At 40.7% G+C, this 19,044-nt stretch overlaps 1 protein-coding gene across 2 annotated transcripts in view; it reads left to right on the forward strand.

Annotated features, from left to right (window-relative positions):
- Positions 1-19,044, forward strand: part of PTPRN2 (protein tyrosine phosphatase receptor type N2) — a 992,764-nt gene that overhangs the window by 385,845 nt on the left and 587,875 nt on the right. For both annotated transcript variants that reach the window (XM_038390254.2, XM_038390255.2), the window contains exons 6-7: positions 8,922-9,384; positions 18,597-18,851. In XM_038390254.2, the coding sequence (XP_038246182.1) occupies positions 8,922-9,384; positions 18,597-18,851 (718 nt within the window). The remainder of the gene's footprint in view (positions 1-8,921; positions 9,385-18,596; positions 18,852-19,044) is intronic.

The following is a 19,044-nucleotide window of genomic DNA, read 5'->3' on the forward strand; positions in this document are numbered from 1 at the left end:
GTATCGGGGATACTGTTCCTGATGGCTTGTAGTCCATCTTTGTGTGGAATGTTGGTGTAGAGGGCTTCTACATCCATAGTGGCCAGGATGGTGTTTTCAGGAAGATCACTGATGGATTGTAGTTTCCTCAGGAAGTCAGTGGTGTCTCGAAGATAGCTAGGAGTGCTGGTAGCGTAGGACCTGAGGAGGGAGTCTACATAGCTAGTCAATCCTGCTGTCAGGGTGCCAATGCCTGAGATGATGGGGCGTTCGGGCTTTCCAGGTTTATGGATCTTGGGTAGCAGATAGAATACCCCAGGTCGGGGTTCCAGGGGTGTGTCTGTGCGGATTTGTTCTTGTGCTTTTTCAGGGAGTTTCTTGAGCAAATGCTGTAGTTTCTTTTGGTAACCCTCAATGGGACCAGAGGGTAATGGCTTGTAGAAAGTGGTGTTGGAGAGCTGCCTAGCAGCCTCTTGTTCATATTCCAACCTATTCATGATGACGACAGCACCTCCTTTGTCAGCCTTTTTGATTATGATGTCAGAGTTGTTTCTGAGGCTGTGGATGACATTGTGTTCTGCACGGCTGAGGTTATGGGGCAAGTGATGCTGCTTTTTAGAGACTAAAGTTAGTCTCTAAGGCGCCACAACTACTCCTTTTCTTTTCACAGCTAGGAGTGTTCTTTAATTAAGTCAGATACAGCTAGCTCAGATTGCCTGGCAAATGAATGTACTTTCAAGACAGGTAAGCTGTTGATACTGTACTTTAATTAGAACTTTTTGCATTGTATCCCGAACTACCAGAGCTGTAACCTGTCAAGGTGCTGAAAGACTGTCCCCTGTTGATACTGGATCAACTCTGACCCTGAGATTGACACTTGTATCCAGTTTGTATAAGATTGCTTGAGGTGTTTTGTTTTGTTTTTGTTTTTTCTAGTTGTGCGTGTTTGTTTACAAGGGAGGTGGAAATCACAAATCTGCTAATATTTGAGCATTTTTGTATTAGGTACATAGCTTCTCAAAATTAGCCCTGATTACCTGATATAAATCTTTCACAAACACTTTTGGTTTGGTTTGTAAACACTGCTAGTGTTGTCCACTTTAGGATTTTTTGTTTTAAGATTGTAAAGTTTTAAGTAGGGCTGTCAATTAATTGCAGTTAACTCACACAATTAATCATGATTTAATCTCACTTACAACAACAGAATACCAATTGAAATGTATTAAATATTTTTGGATGTTTTTCTACATTTTAAATATTGATTTCAGTTACAACACAGAGTACAAAGTGCACAAAGCTCACTTAATATTATTATTTTTATTATAAATATATGCACTGTAAAAATGATAAACAAAAGAAATAGTATTTTTCAATTCACCTCATACAAGTACTCTAGTGCAATCTCTTTATCATGAAAGTTGAACTTACAAATGTAGAATTATGTAAAAAAGACGTGCATTCAAAAATTAAACAATGTAAAACTTCAGAGCCTACAAGTCTGCTCAGTCCTACTTCTTGGCCAGCCAATCACTCAGATAAACAACGTTGGTTACAATCTGCAGGAGATAATGCTGCCTGCTTCTTGTTTACAATGTCACCTGAAAGTGAGAACAGGTGTTTGGGTGGCACTGTTGTAGCTGGCGTTGCAGGATGTTTATGTGCCAAATGCGTTAAAGATTCATATGTCTCTTCATGCTTCAACCACCATTCCAGAGGACATGCATCCATGCTGATGACTTTATCTGCTTGACAATGATCTAAAGTAATGATCTAAAGTGTGGACTGACACATGTTCATTTTCATCATCTGAGTCAGATGCCACCAGGAGAGGGTTGTTTTTCTTTTTTGGTGTTTTGGGTTCTGTAGTTTCCGCATTGAAGTGTTGCTCTTTTAAGACTTCTAAAAGCATGCTCCACACCTCTTTCCTCTCAGATTTTGGACGGCACTTCAGATTGTTTTTTACTGTGCAAATATTTGTAATAAAAATAAAGTGAGCACTGTACACTTTTTATTCTGTGTTGTAATAGAAATTAATATATTTGAAAACATAGTAAACATCCAAAATATTTTAAATAAATGGTATTCTATTGTTGTTTAACAGTGCAATTAATTACAATTAATTTTTTTAATTGCTTGACAGCCCTAGTTTTAAGCATTAAATATTTCACCTTTTAGACTGCAACCCTCAAGAAACCAAGTCCTTTTCCAGATTGCATTTTGAGATCGTCAAATAAAAGGCACTGTCTGAGTGCAAAGTAATTTTTTCTTGCCACTGTTACTCCTCATCACTTCAGTTACGTGATACTGCTAATTCATATGCCCAATATGCTTTACTGTGCCTTATTCACTAATTTGGTAGCTACATTTGCACCTCTCCCTTTACTGCCCATGTTTGATAATATTGTTTCTGTCCAGTTTTGCTTGAATAATCATGGAATCATAGAAGTGTAGGTCTGGAAGGGACCTCAGTAGGTTATCTAGTTTCTAGTCCAGTCCCTGGACTAGGGGCAGGACTAAGTATTATTTAGGCCATCCTTGGCAGGTTTTTGTCTAACCGTGGCAGGTTTTTGTTCTTTAAAACTTCCAGTGACAGAGATTCCACAACCTCCCTAGGTAATTTGTTTCAATGCATAACTACCCTCACAGCAAGGAAGTTTTTCCTAATGTCTAGCCGAAATCTCCCTTGCTGCAGCTTAAGCCAATTTATTCTTGTCATGCCCTCAGTGGATAAGTAGAGCCCTGTGCAGATACAAAATGTATATCCATGGATATGTAGGGTGACCATATTTCCCTATGCTGAATATGGGAAACCTGGTAAAATTACTCATATTCAAGCGAGCTCAATGGCAATCAATCAGAACTATGCAGTACAAACATTCAGATTAACATAAAGTTGACTGAGCCCCTGTTAAAAAGAAATACTGTGTAGTTCAGTGGTGGGCAACCTGCAGCCCATGGGCCACACACGGCCTGTCAGGGTAATCCGCTGGCAGGCCGAGAGACAGTTTTTTTACATTGACCATCCGCAGGCACGGCCGCCCGCAGCTCCCAGTGTCTGCAGTTTGCCGTTCCTGGCCTATGGGAGCTGCAGGAAGCAGCACGGGCTGACCGAGAGCAGGGATTTTATAGAGGAACAGAAGGGAGATGTCAACTTGTGCCAGGCATTTGAACAGCTGGCCATTGTCAATGGGTTGGTAATCAACCAAGAGAAGCTAGAACAATGGCCACACTTTAAGATAAGGAATGACTCTATCCATTAGTTCACGACCCCCAGACTAATGAAGTACGGGCCCACCTTCTGCTACCCTGGCTTTTTCATTGGGAGTCACTTTGTCTTACATACTCAGTATTGTGCACTGGCCACTTGGGAAGGGAGAAAACCCTTGAAAGAATTACTAGGTGGTTCTATTGCCAGGGTTCTACAAAGAGGTGAGGGATTACTGTGTGTCCTGCCTGGAGTGTCAGTTAGCAGGACCCAAGAGTTCTCTAAGAGCTTGCTTTGTACCAATGCTAGTGTTAGACATCCCATTTGAGAGGACTGGCATGGATTTGATTGGACCACTAGAGAGGAATGCGAACGGACACCAACACATACTGGAGATCATGGATTATGCAACACAGTACCCGAAGGCTATTCCACTTTGCACAACTAATGTGCCAACCATGGAACTTATGAAGGCCTTTGTGAAGGTGGAGATCCTCAAATAAATAGTAATGGACCAAGGAATGAACTTCATGTCACAACTGAGGAAGCTACTAAAAATCAAATCTCAGAGAACATCCATTCACTGCCCACAAATGGATACCTACTTGAATGCTTCAATGGGACCCTAAAAGGGTTGCTGAGAAAGTTTATGGTGGAGGACCCTTTCCATTGGGATCCACCACTCTAATTTGCAGATGCGTGATTCCTCAGGCCTTAATGGCGTTCTTGCCTGTCAAGTTGTTATATGGTAAATAACCTTGGGGGACCCTAGACCTAATTCAAGATACCTGGGAGAAGCAGGAGCCCATGGGCACCAGCGTAGTGCAGTACATTCTCCAGCTATGAGAGACACTAAAGTCTCTGTGAAGGAAAATCTCTTAAAGGTCCTGAAGTGTCTTGAGCAAGCCTATAATAAGGGCACCTGCTCATGTGAATTCCAACCTGGCAACAGGTACTGCTGTTGTTGCCCAGGTTTCAGTCAAAGTTAATGACTAAAGTGGCATGCTGGAGGGATAAGTGCATTACGAGATATAGTAGTCCAGGAAGAGGAAAGAAACCCAGATTTACCATATAAGTCTTCTGAGGGTACGGTGGGACTCTGAGACATTATTCTTAACACCTTCCTAACACCCAACACCAAATCCAGACCAGGCCTCCAGGCTCCACTGTGCTAAGACCCGGACACAATTTACTTGTGGGGAAGGCTATGGGAACCCCATCTGACTCAGATATTGCAAGTGGCCTAATCTCTTCTTTCTGTGTTCTCATCATGACCTGGATGAACCCGTTTGTTTTTTCATCACACCACAATGGTGCCTGGATGGAGAGTCAGTGAGAGCCACCATCTTCTGTCCAGGAAGGTGTGGGATACAGTACATTTGGGAGCTTTAGGTGATGTTGGACCTAGGGATAGTAGAGGAATTTCACAGTGGGTGGTGGAGACCCATTGTCTTGGTGCCCAAGGCTTGGGATGACTTGGTTTTGCATTGACTTTAGGAAAGTGAATGGGATATCCATGTTTGACACACATCCCATGTCCCAAGTTGATGAGTTGTTGGAGTGGTTGGGGGCAGAGAAGCCTATCTAGACCTTAGATCTGATCAAGAGCTGCTGGTAGATTCCCTTAACCAAGGGATCTTGATGAAAAAGGTATTTGCAACCCCTTTTGGGGTACCAGTTCAGGACTGTGCCCTTCAGCCACATGGCACCGTGGCCACCTTCCAGTGACTGATGGACGTGGTTCTGTGATCAAACAGCCCAGTATGGCATGGCCTCCATAAACAATATAGTCATTCATAGTTGTAATTGAGAGATACCTTGAGCATATTTTAGTGGTCCTACAGGCCCTCAAGCAAGCCAGCCTCATGGAAAACCAGGCCAAATGCTGGTTGGAATTTCATGAGGTAAAATACCTGGGACATAATTGTCAGGAGGGGCAAACTTGACCTCTTATTGAGAAATACCAGCCTTGAGCGATTGCCCTATTCCATCAACAAAGAAACAAGTTAGATGTTTTTGGGGCCTGGCTGGATATTATAGATGATTCATACCTAGATTCGCCATGATAGCAACACCCTCACTTAATTAAGAACTCTAGCCCCAAGAAGGTCGCTGGTCTGAGGCCTGTGACAAAGCCTTCAGGACCTTGAAAGATCTTCTGAGCGAAGTACCAGTCCTCTTCCACCCTGACTTCACCCAACTGTTCATACTCCACATGGATGCTTGAGATGTGGAGCAAGGGGTGGTGCTGTCCCAGGACTTCTAAGGGGCCGAACATCCAATAGTATGTATTAGCCAGAAGCTATTTTCCCTAAGAGAGACTCTACTCCATTATGAAGAAAGAGGCGTAATCAGCGTCAAGGGAGGTTTAAGTTAGATATTAGGAAAAAATTTCTAACTATAAAGATAGTCAAGTACTGGAATAGGCTTCCAAGGGAGGTTGTGGAATCCTCATCATTGGAGGTTTTTAAGGACAGGTTAGACAAACACCTGTTGGGATGGTCTAGCTATACTTGGTTCTGCCTCAGCACAGGCTGGACTAGATGACCTCTTGAGGTCCCTTCAGTGTGATATTTCTATGATTCTGTGATTAGCCCAGAAGTTCAGCATCAGCTAAATGCATAGCAATTGTCCGTTCAAGAGGTAAAGCTCAAAGGTAAATCTGCATGTGCCAGTGTGCCACAGACATGGAACTCAAATGCACTTTCTTTGCTGACAAAGGAGATTACAGCTCTTCGCTCTCTATGAACATAAACTATTGTAGAAAATTCATGGAGTGACTGTTATTCTGAGGGGGAATCTGCCTCTTGGCAAAGGAAAGATGTTGCAAAATCATCTCTCTAATGGAGGCCGGGGGCAGGGATGTGTGTGTTAAAGTTACGTGTGGGAAAGAATAAAATAGTGGCCCCCAAATGAAGAACTGGATAAAAGTTGAAGTTCATTCTTTCGTCTTTTGAACTCGTAAGGTCCACTCCTGACCTCTTTCATCTTTATGGAGACTGAGAGGACATGTGTTAATACTGGTCTTCTGGCCCAGTTCCAATTTTTGTAATGACATTCTAGCAATTTGCATTCCTGTGAAGTATATATTTCTCTGCAATCTGGATTCAGAATGTTACATTTCTTGTTTTAAACTGTTGTTTTAACAGTGCATAGCAACACTACACATCTGCCAGTTTCATGTCATTAGAGACCAAAATGATCAGCATACTATATATGCAAACTATTCCAATACTGTATATTATTGTTGTGATTAGTATTTATTTGTATTACAGTAACACCTAGCAAGTCAGTTGAGATCAGGGTCCCATTGTGCAAAGCACTGTACAGGTTATGAAACAGTCCCTGTCCCAAAGAGTTGCTAATCTAAATAAGGTTTCAGAGGAGCAGCCATGTTAGTCTGTATTCAAAAAAGAAAAAGAGTACTTGTGGCACCTTAGAGACTAACAAATTTATTTGAGCATAAGCATTCGTGAGCTACAGCTCACTTCATTGGATGCATTCAATGGAAAATACAGTGGGGAGATTTATATACACATTCAGAGAACATGAAATAAAGGGTTTTATCATACACATTGTAAGGAAAGTGAGCACTTAAGATGAGCTATTACCAGCAGAAAGGGGCAGGGGGAAGGAGGAAAACCTTTTGTGGTGATAATCAAGGTGGGCCATTTCCAGCAGTTAACAAGAACGTCTGAGGAACAGTGGGGGATGGGGTACGGGGGAGAAATAACATGGGGAAATAGTTTTACTTTGTGTAATGACCCATCCACTCCCAGTCTCTATTCAAGCCTAAGTTAATTGTATCTAGTTGGCAAATTAATTCCAATTCAGCAGTCTCTCCTTGGAGTCTGTTTTTGAAGTATTTTTGTTGAAGGATAGCCACTCTCAGGTCTGTAATCGAGTGACCGGAGAGATTCAAGTGTTCTCCGACTGGTTTTTTAATGTTATAATTCTTGACATCTGATTTGTGTCCATTTATTTTTTTATGTAGAGACTGTCCAGTTTGACCAATGTACATGGCAGAGGGTCATTGCTGGTACATGATGGCATATATCAAATTGGTAGATGCGCAGGTGAACGAGCCTCTGATAGTGTAGCTGATGTGATTAGGCCCTATGATGGTGTCCCCTGAATAGATATGTGGACAGAGTTGGCAACGGGGTTTGTTGCAAGGATAGGTTCCTGGGTTAGTGGTTCTGTTGTGTGGTGTGTGGTTGCAGGTGAGTATTTGCTTCAGGTTGGGGGGCTGTCTGTAAGCAAGGACTGGCCTGTCTCCCAAAATCTGTGAGAGTGATGGGTCGTCCTTCAGGATAGGTTGTAGATCCCTGATGATGCATTGGAGAGGTTTTAGTTGGGGGCTGAAGGTGATGGCCAGTGGTGTTCTGTTATTTTCTTTGTTGGGCCTGTCCTGTAGTAGGTAAAATAAGATTTTGCAACTTAAATATTGCAATTTAAGTTTGTAAAATATTTAGTGGTCTCTTAAAATGAAAGACGTTGCATAAGTGTTAGGTTTTTTTGTGGGGGGGGGGGAGAGAAGGGGTTGGTTACTAATAAGCCTGTCTTCAGGTTTACCTTTAGAGGGAAAACACATGCATCCGATGAAGTGAGCTGTAGCTCACGAAAGCTTATGCTCTAATAAATTTGTTAGTCTCTAAGATGCCACAAGTACTCCTTTTCTTTTTGCGAATACAGACTAACACGGCTGCTACTCTGAAACCGATCTTAACAAAGATGCTTTTAATATTTAATTATACTAAATGTGAAATTAGAGGAGTCAGCTTATTATTGTAAGTGTCATTTGTAGTTTAAAAAGGAATACCAACTACTAAAATTTAATTAAAAAAACGAAATTTTAAAAATTCTATGAAAACAGTTATTTTTAAACAAATAGACATTGTTCTGCAATGTCTGAAACCCAGTCATTGCAGCACTGAGATTCTGAAATTGAAATGAATGAAAACAAAAGGAGAATGGACTTCATTGGATTTTCTTTGTCCAGATCAATATAAACAGAGCATACATAATTGCAAGCCAATTGAATTTTATGATTTTCTCACCTGTAATAATCTAAAGTGATATTAGTAACATAGGTGACAAAATATAGTGTCTTTTTAAAGCAATCCTTCCAGTGTACCAGAGTTTGCTCATTGGTTGGAAGGGTTATGTGGCAGATTCTCATTTCTTGATTAATTTTGCCTAGCATTAAAATACAATGGAATGTGTGCCCATGTAATTCTTCCCTTTTATTCCATGCTGACAAGGCCTCAACTGGTATACTGTGTCCAGTTCTGGGCATCACATTTCAGAAAAGATATGAACAAATTGGAGAAAGTCCAGAGAAGAGCAACAAAAATGATGAAAGGTCTGATGCTGAAAATATTGAAACATTGAATTTATGCCTTGAAAACAAGGCTTAAATTGCAGCAAGGTCAGTTTAGGATGGACATTAGGAAAAGCTTCCTGACTATCAGGGTAGTTAAGCACTGGAACAAATTGTTGAGGAGGTTGCAGAATCTCCATCAGTGGAGGCTTTTAAAACAGGTTAGACAAACACATGTTAGGAGTGGTTTAGTTATTACATAGTCCTGCCTGAGTGCAGGGGACTGGACTAGATGACCTCTTGAGTTCCCTTCCAGTCCTACACTTATATGACTGTATGTTTCTGAATAACAAGTAAGCCTTATAATGCACAATAGATTGCAATAATAGCCTAACCTAATTTTTTTCACTCCAGGATAACATCCAATCTGACTTCATTATAGACTACATGATGCAGAAGTCCAAAGGAAAAGCACCTGCTTTGATCCATCAAAAGTCTGCTGAGAATCCTGCATTAAGGACCTTCAATCAACCTCAGCTGGATAACTTCCCGACAGAGTCAGATGCAGAACTCGACAGAAATGCTCTGATTTCTGCACTACGTGCCTATGTCGCTCAAAAGATGGCAGCACAGAACAACGATAAAAGCTCCATTGGCAGGACTAAATGGTCTCACCTCTATGCTAATAGGTTCCGTTCATCTCAGACTGGCCATTTTGATGGAACCTTTGCCAAAGAAGAGACAGAAGACTTTAAAATGAATCAGCCATTCCTGCAGAGACCTGGAACTGTAGTGCTGGGACCAAGTTCAGAGATGCTGAGTTATAAATCTGCTTCTCCTCAGGCTGATCCTAAAGATCCTCTGAATGCAGTGGATGGTAAGATTTTTATTTACTTATTTATTTATTTTATCATCTGTGAAGCTTCCATCATGTGTTCTAGGCATGTTTGCAAAGATTATAATAGATTTTATAAGCATTAAAATCATCATGTAGAATAAGTTCCCCTCCTACAACTAAGATATTTATATTTATTTACCACTACAATCACAACCGTAACAGCCCAAATCTAATCATTCCTTCCCAGCATACTGCTTCCCACGTCCTTCAACACATCCTCCCCTTATGCATGTGAAAAATGTACTGCATTCCATAATACCTAGCACTTATATAATGTACTTTTTCAAAACACTTTATAAACAATAACTAACTGTGGAAATCCATTTGCACTCAAATCAGCTTTCATGCACATCTGTCACATTGCACACAACTTAGGTAGAACTGTCTCTTTGTTTTTGGTCTTCTGTTCTCTTTATTTAGCTGTAGATTGGAGGACCCTGGGTAAAATGAAAAGTTAGCAAAAAGAGAATAATTACTGAAATATACTCTATCTATAAACTCTGGTATAATGCATGTGAAGAGGAGGAGGTTGTCAGTTCATGAAGACCTGAGATTCGGGGAAGCAGGAGGATGAGGGTTTCAGCTGGAATTGGCTGAACTATCAATTGCAAACAATTATTTGCCAAATTTGACCTTTTTTTTCTATTTGCTAACTGTCCATGAGCAGATCATGACTTTTATGAATTTGTTTTATTCATATTCATATGGCTTAACAGATACTTAATAAGCATAGTGTAACATGTCATGGGATCTTGTGATTTATTTCAGTGGTGCTTCATGAGTCAACCTGTATCTTCTTTACATGGCATGGAGGTAGGGAGAGTTTGGAAAGTAGTGTGCATCCACTTGAACATTTGTCTGAACTAAACCAAGTATTGATGTTACTGCTGCAGTTCAGAGTGCCTGCAAAATCCATGAATCAATCTCTCATGCTCAGCTATGCATATGGATTTGATGCCTTGCAGCTGCTCTTTCTACCTTAATTCCAGCTGATCCCCACCTGACCATGAAGAAAAGGGCCTTCCCTAGTTTACATTACCAACAGAGTTTTTTCTCCTTTGTTTGCTTTTGAAACACAAAATTGCTGAAACTTTGGCTTTTTGTCTGAAGGCAGACAATATCTGCAATCCAAAGGATGCCCAAAGTGAAAGCAGTCTTGGTATGGTGCCTGGAGAGATTATAGGTTTCAAAGAATAAACTGAAAAGGAGTACTTGTGGCACCTTAGAGACTAACAAATTTATTTGAGCATTATGCTCAAATAAATTTGTTAGTCTCTAAGGTGCCACAAGTACTCCTTTTCTTTTTGCGAATACAGACTAACACGGCTGCTACTCTGAAAAAAGAACAAACTGTAATGTAAATCAAATCCAGGTAGCACTGTAGGCACAGGTTGCATGGTTTTGCTGCTACACTCAAAGGAAAATAGGCCCATACTGGTTACACTGTCCTCCAACTGTTCCACTTCACCTTTCCTAGCAGGTGTCGATAGGCAACAAACATATTTAACACTTACAGTGAATAACGTTTCAAAATTCATTGGATTGTGCTTCTTTGACTTTCACATGCATAACGTATCCTGTAGTAAGGTACAGTTTTGCTAGCTTGCTTTTACATATGCAGTTATATGAACTTATTAAATGTCCTGAAATGATTCATGTGAAGAATCAGTAGTATTGTTGATTATTTGTTTTGCTTCTTTGAGTCATTTGTTAGTCCTTTTAGATACACATAAGGTAACACATCAGTATATTCACAGTATAAAATAGCAGTTGTTAGAAATGATGGACAGGGACTGAATCTGCCAATCTGAGCAGCTTTCCTGCCTGTAGCAAACTGATAAAATCCAGCCAGAGGTTTTGCTTAATGATATGATTGCTCTCTATAAATTCATCAGAGAGATAAATACAAGAGAGGGAGAGGAGTTATTTAAGTTAAGCACCAGTGAGGACACAAGAACAAATGGCTATAAACTCACCATCAACAAGTTTAGGTTTGACATTAGGCAAAGGTTTCTAACCATCAGAGGAGTGAATGCTGGAACAGCCCTCCAAGGGGAGCAGTGGGGGGAAAAAATCTAACTGGCTTCAAGACTGAGCTTGATAAGTGTATGGAGGGGATGGTATGATGAGATTGCCTACAATGGCATGTGGCCTGTTGGCAACTGCCATTAGCAAAAATCCCCAACTGCTGGAAATGGGACACTAGATGTGGAGGGCTCTGAGTTACTACAGAGAATTCTTTCCCAGGTATCTGTCTGGCAAGTCTTGACCACATGCTCAGGATATAACTGATCACCATCTTTGGGCTCAGGCAGGAATTTTCCCCCAGGTCAGATTGCCACAGACCCTGGGGGGTTTTGACTTCCTCTGCAGCATGGGACATGAATCACTTGCATGTTTAAACTAATGTAAATGATGGATTCTCCATAACTTGAAGTCTTTAAACCATGATTTGAGGGCTTCAGTAACTCAGTCAGAAGTCTATTTCAGGAGTTGGTGGGTGAGGTTCTGTGGCCTACAGTGTGCAGGAGGTCAGAGTAAGTGATCAACATGGTCCCTTCTGACCTTAAAGTCTACACGGAAGATTTGCACTGAGGGCAATAGTTGTATATCTGTGGAGAGATTTTGTTTCTTCTCTTGTTTTTCCCCTTTCTCCTCTGAAACTGCCATCTCTCCCTGCTTCTAATCTTCCTCTAATCTTGCTGGTTGTGTGGCCTTTCTGTACATGTGCAAGCTACCAGCTCATTCTTCTTCTTCAGTCAGTCAAATCATCAGCATTCCCTATTTTTCCTAACATACATGGTCAAAGTGCCAACCACAGAAGTGCTCACATATTAAACAGAGCACAGGACAGTGGCTTGAGCTTGTGTCCCTACTCTGGCCACATGTTTCAGAAGTCGGAAAGGGAGAGAATAAGTCTGGCAGAACAACACAGAATGGCTTGAGCAGATCATCAGTGAGAGTTGGTGGGAAACGAGGAGGTTAACTAGGGAGCAGGAGGGAGACACTCCTGCACAGGAAAATGCCTGGGAATGTTCTTAAAGCACTCATAACTAATAGGTTTGAAAGACAGAGTGTGCCCAGGAGTGGTGTGATCTGAGCGGGCACTGGCTTTTGAGACAAAGTCCAATTGTTAAAGTAAAAAACCTGCCAACTGCACAAGTGCCATGTGCAACTTAGCCCAGCTTTGTCCATACTAGTTTGATTCATGAATCATTACATTTTCAGGCTCCCCTGCCTAGGCCCAAGTGAGGCATTCACAGGGATTTTTATGAATAAAAATCAAGTTTTCATGTTTAAAGTGCAAAAAACCTACCACAAGCATCCCATGTCATGGTCACCAACCAGCTGCTTCTCAGATTTTCTTACTGAGTCCAGCTGATAGATGGTTGACAGGATGGTGGGACAGAGCTATGAGAGAACAGCAGTTAACAGGTTTAGCTGGGAGAAGTGATGGATATTCCATTAGCTCAGCAATGCTACTGCTGCCTGCTGCTGCCATTGCATTGGGATGCTGGGCAAACCAGGACAGTTGACAGCTACGTAAGCAATGTGAAAACCTTAGCTTGTGTAATATACTATGTAGCTACCATCCTTTAGTTCACCTGGGGTGAGTTCACTGGTGAAATCAATATTATAATAAATATATGAAAACCTAATGCTTACTGAAAAGGAGTACTTGTGGCACCTTAGAGACTAACAAATTTATTAGAGCATAAGCTTTCGTGAGCTACAGCTCACTTCATCGGATGCATTTGGTGGAAAAAACAGAGGAGAGATTTATATACACACACACAGAGAACATGAAACAATGGGTTTATCATACACACTGTAAGGAGAGTGATCACTTAAGATAAGCCATCACCAACAGCAGGGGGGGGAAGGAGGAAAACCTTTCATGGTGACAAGCAGGTAGGCTAATTCCAGCAGTTAACAAGAATATCAGAGGAACAGTGGGGGGTGGGGTGGGAGGGAGAAATACCATGGGGAAATAGTTTTACTTTGTGTAATGACTCATCCATTCCCAGTCTCTATTCAAGCCTAAGTTAATTGTATCCAGTTTGCAAATTAATTCCATTCAGCAGTCTCTCCTTGGAGTCTGTTTTTGAAGCTTTTTGTTGAAGTATAGCCACTCTTAGGTCTGTGATCGAGTGACCAGAGAGATTGAAGTGTTCTCCAACTGGTTTTTGAATGTTATAATTCTTGACGTCTGATTTGTGTCCATTCATTCTTTTACGTAGAGACTGTCCAGTTTGGCCAATGTACATGGCAGAGGGGCATTGCTGGCACATGATGGCATATATCACATTGGTAGATGCGCAGGTGAACGAGCCTCTGATAGTGTGGCTGATGTGATTAGGCCCTATGATGGTATCCCCTGAATAGATATGTGGACAGAGTTGGCAACGGGCTTTGTTGCAAGGATAGGTTCCTGGGTTAGTGGTTCTGTTGTGTGGTGTGTGGTTGCTGGTGAGTATTTGCTTCAGATTGGGGGGCTGTCTGTAAGCAAGGACTGGTCTGTCTCCCAAGATCTGAGAGAGCGATGGCTCGTCCTTCAGGATAGGTTGTAGATCCTTGATGATGCGTTGGAGGGGTTTTAGTTGGGGGCTGAAGGTGATGGCTAGTGGCGTTCTGATCACTCTCCTTACAGTGTGTATGATAAACCCATTGTTTCATGTTCTCTGTGTGTGTGTATATAAATCTCTCCTCTGTTTTTTCCACCAAAATGCATCCGATGAAGTGAGCTGTAGCTCACGAAAGCTTATGCTCTAATAAATTTGTTAGTCTCTAAGGTGCCACAAGTACTCCTTTTCTTTTTGCGAATACAGACTAACACGGCTGCTACTCTGAAACCTGTGCTAATGCTTACTGTTTGTCAGGATGCTGGTCCCTTAGAATTCCACAGCAATAGCAGGTATAGATCTCAAATCCTTCTGCTCGAGGTAAAGGAGAATTTTGTTAGTAATGCATGGCCTCTTGGAGATAGTTCAGCGTTCCCTATTCTGATTCTATCCAGTACTGGGGAGAGGAAGAGTGACATGGGCACCCTGAAGTTTACACATGTGCACAGACGTGCACGCACACATATATGCTACCTGTATTACAATATCCACCAACTTCTGACCCTCTTCTTCCTTGTTTTAGGAAATTCATAAGAAGTAACTGAAATTCCCAAAAGAGTTTTTCAATAAATACAGGACCCAGCACAGAGGTCTAGAAATTCCCCTTATTATATTTCAAATAGGCTTCTCATCTTATCAGCTAAAAATGATGTACAAGAATGGCTGTGTGCCAGCACAAGTGGGGAAAACATCCATATTTAAAATAAACAAAAACACTTACTTAACAGCATATTTATTAGTCCCAGGTAGATACACAAGCTCTCTCCCCAGACCTTTTTACAAAGCAAATCATTTTCACCAGCTTGTATTGACCATCTGGATAGACTTCTGCTGGTGCTCCTTCTGGCATACTTAAACACATCACATTCCTCAAATTCCTCAGCACTGGCTCTGCTCTGCAACTCTTCTGATTTTTTTAATAGGTAGGGCAATAGTTGTTCAATAATGGTAGCATACAATACTGTACTTTCTAGTTTTTGTCAAGTTTGAAGTCAGCACTGACATGTTGCTGTTTTTCAGGAGTTGTTCTTTTTGATGGGCAGTTTCCTGGTGACATTAGCTAGATCAGGAATAGCAGCATCAGAGGGAGGCAGGAAGCTTCTCATACTCTGGTTTATTCAGTGAACCAAAAGGACCTATAGAGAGCCTGTTAGTGGAATCTGGGGAGCAGGGCCTGTGGCCATTCATATTCTCTTGTGTGATTTCTCTTGCCCTTATTTCCATTTTTCGGTTGAGACTGTGCTTTGTTATCAGCTATGAACCTATGGAAGTGGACTATGGAGATAAGACTTTGCTAGATAATAGATACAAAGAAAAGAAGAGAGCATGAAAAAAATAAAGTGAAATTGAAATGACAAGATTATGTTGGCAGCTTGTTGTTGAGTAACTCAGTTGCTGATTTGGCAGCTGGTTCTGATGTGAGGACATTAAACTGCTCTTTAGAAAAATACAATAATGTTACATTTACATAACATTTTAAATTAGATTTGGCCTGAACAAAACATTGGATCTCAACTTTAGGGGAAATTTGGGTCTGGATCTGAATGTCATGGCTGGTCAGGATCTGTCTGGAGTAGAATCTAATCCTGGACAGACAGAGATTAAACTCTCCTGGAGCCCAACCCAGTTTGAACTTTGAAACCCCCTGACTTCCCCAGTTTACAGTAAGAACTTAAACTACATGATGTTACCACTGTCCTGACTTATGTTGTTTATCTTAATTAAATGAACATACTTTATACTCTTTTTTGTTCAATGAAATAAACCTTACACACTTTTTGCTAGGATTTAGAAGCCTAAATCATGTTTATTTTCAGTGAGACTTGAGCTTCTAAGTGCCAAAATCACTTTTTAAAAGGAAACTTAGGCTTCTGAGGCATTTTAGAAAATTTTATCCTAAGTCTAATTTTTTGGTACAATGACTTTTAATGTCTAGGAGGTCAAAGTCCCTGAGTTGAGTTTGCTCATTGTACTATGGAGGTGGCTTTTAACTCTTTTGAGTGCTGAAAATTAACATTCTGTATTTATGTGTGTGCTAAAAAGGCAGAAGTAGATTCTAATGTAATCTATATGATAGAAAGAGTTGACAACAATTTGTAAATTTCACTTTTCTCTTTGGGGAAAGGTGCAGAAAATGCATAAAATGGTCATGAAACCTTCAAAATCTTGATGGTCCAGAGATTACACGTGTATTCATGGTCAAAAACTACTGGAAAACAGTCATTGATTTTGTTGTAGGTTTCCATTGTTCTTTTTATAGATTCACTGAGGTCATGCAATCATACATGGTGTTTCAAACATACTGTTTTGTACTATGATGTGCCATGTATGTCTATATCAACATACCTGAAAAGCTTTTTTTGTTGTGTGTTGCAACGGACATTTAGTCTATTCTTCCCTATTTGGTTTATTTGCTTCCTCTTCATTATTTTGCATGTTGTTCCTGATCATTTTCATCTAGCTATACAAACAGTGTACAACTCAGAACTGATGCCTAAACCGAAATTTGGCAATTGCATTGATTTGCTAGTATTATTAAATCTGTGCAGTATAGTGTCCCACATTATCATCTTTAGTGTGTTTTTTTAATGGCTCATCTTCTGAGCTAACTGTTGAGCTTGTAATCTTGCAGAAGGCTTCTGGGATTCATCCTAGCTAAGTTTGACTACAGCTTTTTTGATTTCTGCATGCCCATGCAGAGAAACCTAGATTCATCTGTTCTTTTAGAATACCCAATTGAAGAAAGGCCATTTAATCATTTTTTTTACTGGTTTTTGATCACGTCAGGCCTGTGTTTCCCAAACTTGGGACGCCACTTGTTCAGGGAAAGCCCCTGGCGGGCCGGGCTGGTTTGTTTATCTGCCGTGTCCGCAGGTTCAACCGATCGCGGCTCCCACTGGCCACGGGCGTTGCTGCCAGCCATCACTTCCCGCAGCCCCCGTTGGCCTACAGCAGCGAACTGCAGCCAGTGGGAGCTGCGATCAGCCGAACCTGTGGACGCGGCAGGTAAACAAACCGGCCCGGAGTGCCAGAGGCTTTCCCTGCACAAGCGGCGTCCCAGGTTTGGGAAACACTGACGTGAGGTATTCATTTCCCAATGGTGAGTGGAGGCCAGTGGTAAACGATAAGCCAAACGTGTGTAACAGTTGTACAGAATTATGCAGCACACTTCAAATATAGCTCCCAATTCTACCAAATTGACTTACTTTGAGTAGAACCTTACTGCACAGATTCTTCCATTAGTACAAGGAATATACGCTAGCCACCGCAATGGGCTGCTTTCATCTTGTTTGGAGACATAGAATATACTTTTCAACACAACTTTTAAAAGCAATTTATAACCCTTTTTTGAGATATCAATCTTTCCATGTTGTTGTTTTTCCTACCTGACACTACAGACCTAAAAATACCTGCTTTGTAAACAGAGAGACACAGATACATGGTAGCAAACTGTATAGTGAATTAGTGAGGAGTGGGTTAGGTATTATCTTTTATTGGATGAACTTTTGTTGGTGAAAGAGACAAGCTTACACAGAGCTCTTCTTCAGGTGAACTGGTGAATTAGTAGTCAGTATTGATAAGCACAAAAGAGATCATGTGGCTGAAAAATGGTTTCTGAGACCATAGGAAATCTTTAATTAAGTGAGGCATCTCCAAGGGAAATTTGGATAAGGTCTGCAGAGTACTCAGCCCAGTGGCAATGAAGTGTGAGTGGACAGTCAAATAAAAGCTCTTTTTTTGGATGCTCATTGGGCTGTTACGGTTGTGATTGTAGTGGTAGATAAATATAAATATCTCAGTTGTAGGAGGGGAGCTTATTCTACATGACTTTCCCATTCCAAAATTTTTAATAATGTTTTAGCTACTTCCAATATTTAAAAAAAAGTTCACAAATATATAAATAAATAATCACACCATAAAGTGTGTTTATCCAAAATCCTTATCCTTAGCTATCTTTTAATTCAGTAATGATACCTATACCACTTATTGACTAGACAAGACTTATAATATAAAATATGGCTCAACTATTGATTCATAGAATGGTGGATAGAGCAGACACAATATTCCCTACATGTAATAGTAGTCATCATGCCTGTGCTATTTTAATGTAATCAGATAAATAAACATCAAGCTACCTTAACAGTTATCTTCATTGACTACTATTGTCAAGTCACTTAAGGTCATGTTAAGTCAGTTTAGATTGGAAAAGTGTGATGATTCTTGGTGCAAAGAAAAACAGCAACAATTTTGTCCTAGAGACTTGAGTGCAGCTAACGAAGCCATACTGACTTCTATCCTTCAGCACCTGTCACAAGCTGGCCGTGCACTGAATTGGAAGCCTGCTTTCTGAAACAAAGTGCACCTTCTGTGCAAGGCAGTCATCTGTCATCAGAGTATGATAGGGCTTACCAAATCCAGCCTTTGGGTGTGCTATTATATTGTTCCCGTAACTGGAAAAGATGTCTCACATTTTCCTGAAAATATTATAAGCATATAGCACTTGCACAATGTTTCTCTCTTGCATGTAAATAAATCCAATGATCGTATTGGTGATTTTTTTTGACTCAGAAAAATTTATTCAGGATATATTGAAAGACCTGAAGAAACACAAGGTGAACGTGGATAATCTTAGCCCACTGGAGCTTGATGAGATGGCTGATATTATTGCTGACGCCATTCAAGTTGTTGATGTAGCAAAAGAAAAGCAAAATGGAGCTGAAAAGTTTGAAGGAGAGAGCACAAAAGCAGAAATCAAGGAAGTGGATGCACAAGGAGGAGCAGATTATGAGACTGGACTAATGGATGCCAATTTTAACATACAAGGTACTAGACCATAAATATAAACATGCCAAAAAGCAATTTACAGTCATTTTCCTCTTTATTTTAACTGCAGTAGTATGATCTTGACCTCTCTCTCTTATTCATTGATTTTTAAAGAAGACAGGGAGGGAGAGTTTTTGTATTTTTTGCCAGAGGTAGGGATGGTTTCAGTCTTCAAAGTTGCTTTTTACAATGT

This window comes from Dermochelys coriacea, chromosome 2, assembly GCF_009764565.3.
Source record: "Dermochelys coriacea isolate rDerCor1 chromosome 2, rDerCor1.pri.v4, whole genome shotgun sequence".
In the NCBI taxonomy this organism is placed as follows: domain Eukaryota; kingdom Metazoa; phylum Chordata; order Testudines; family Dermochelyidae; genus Dermochelys; species Dermochelys coriacea.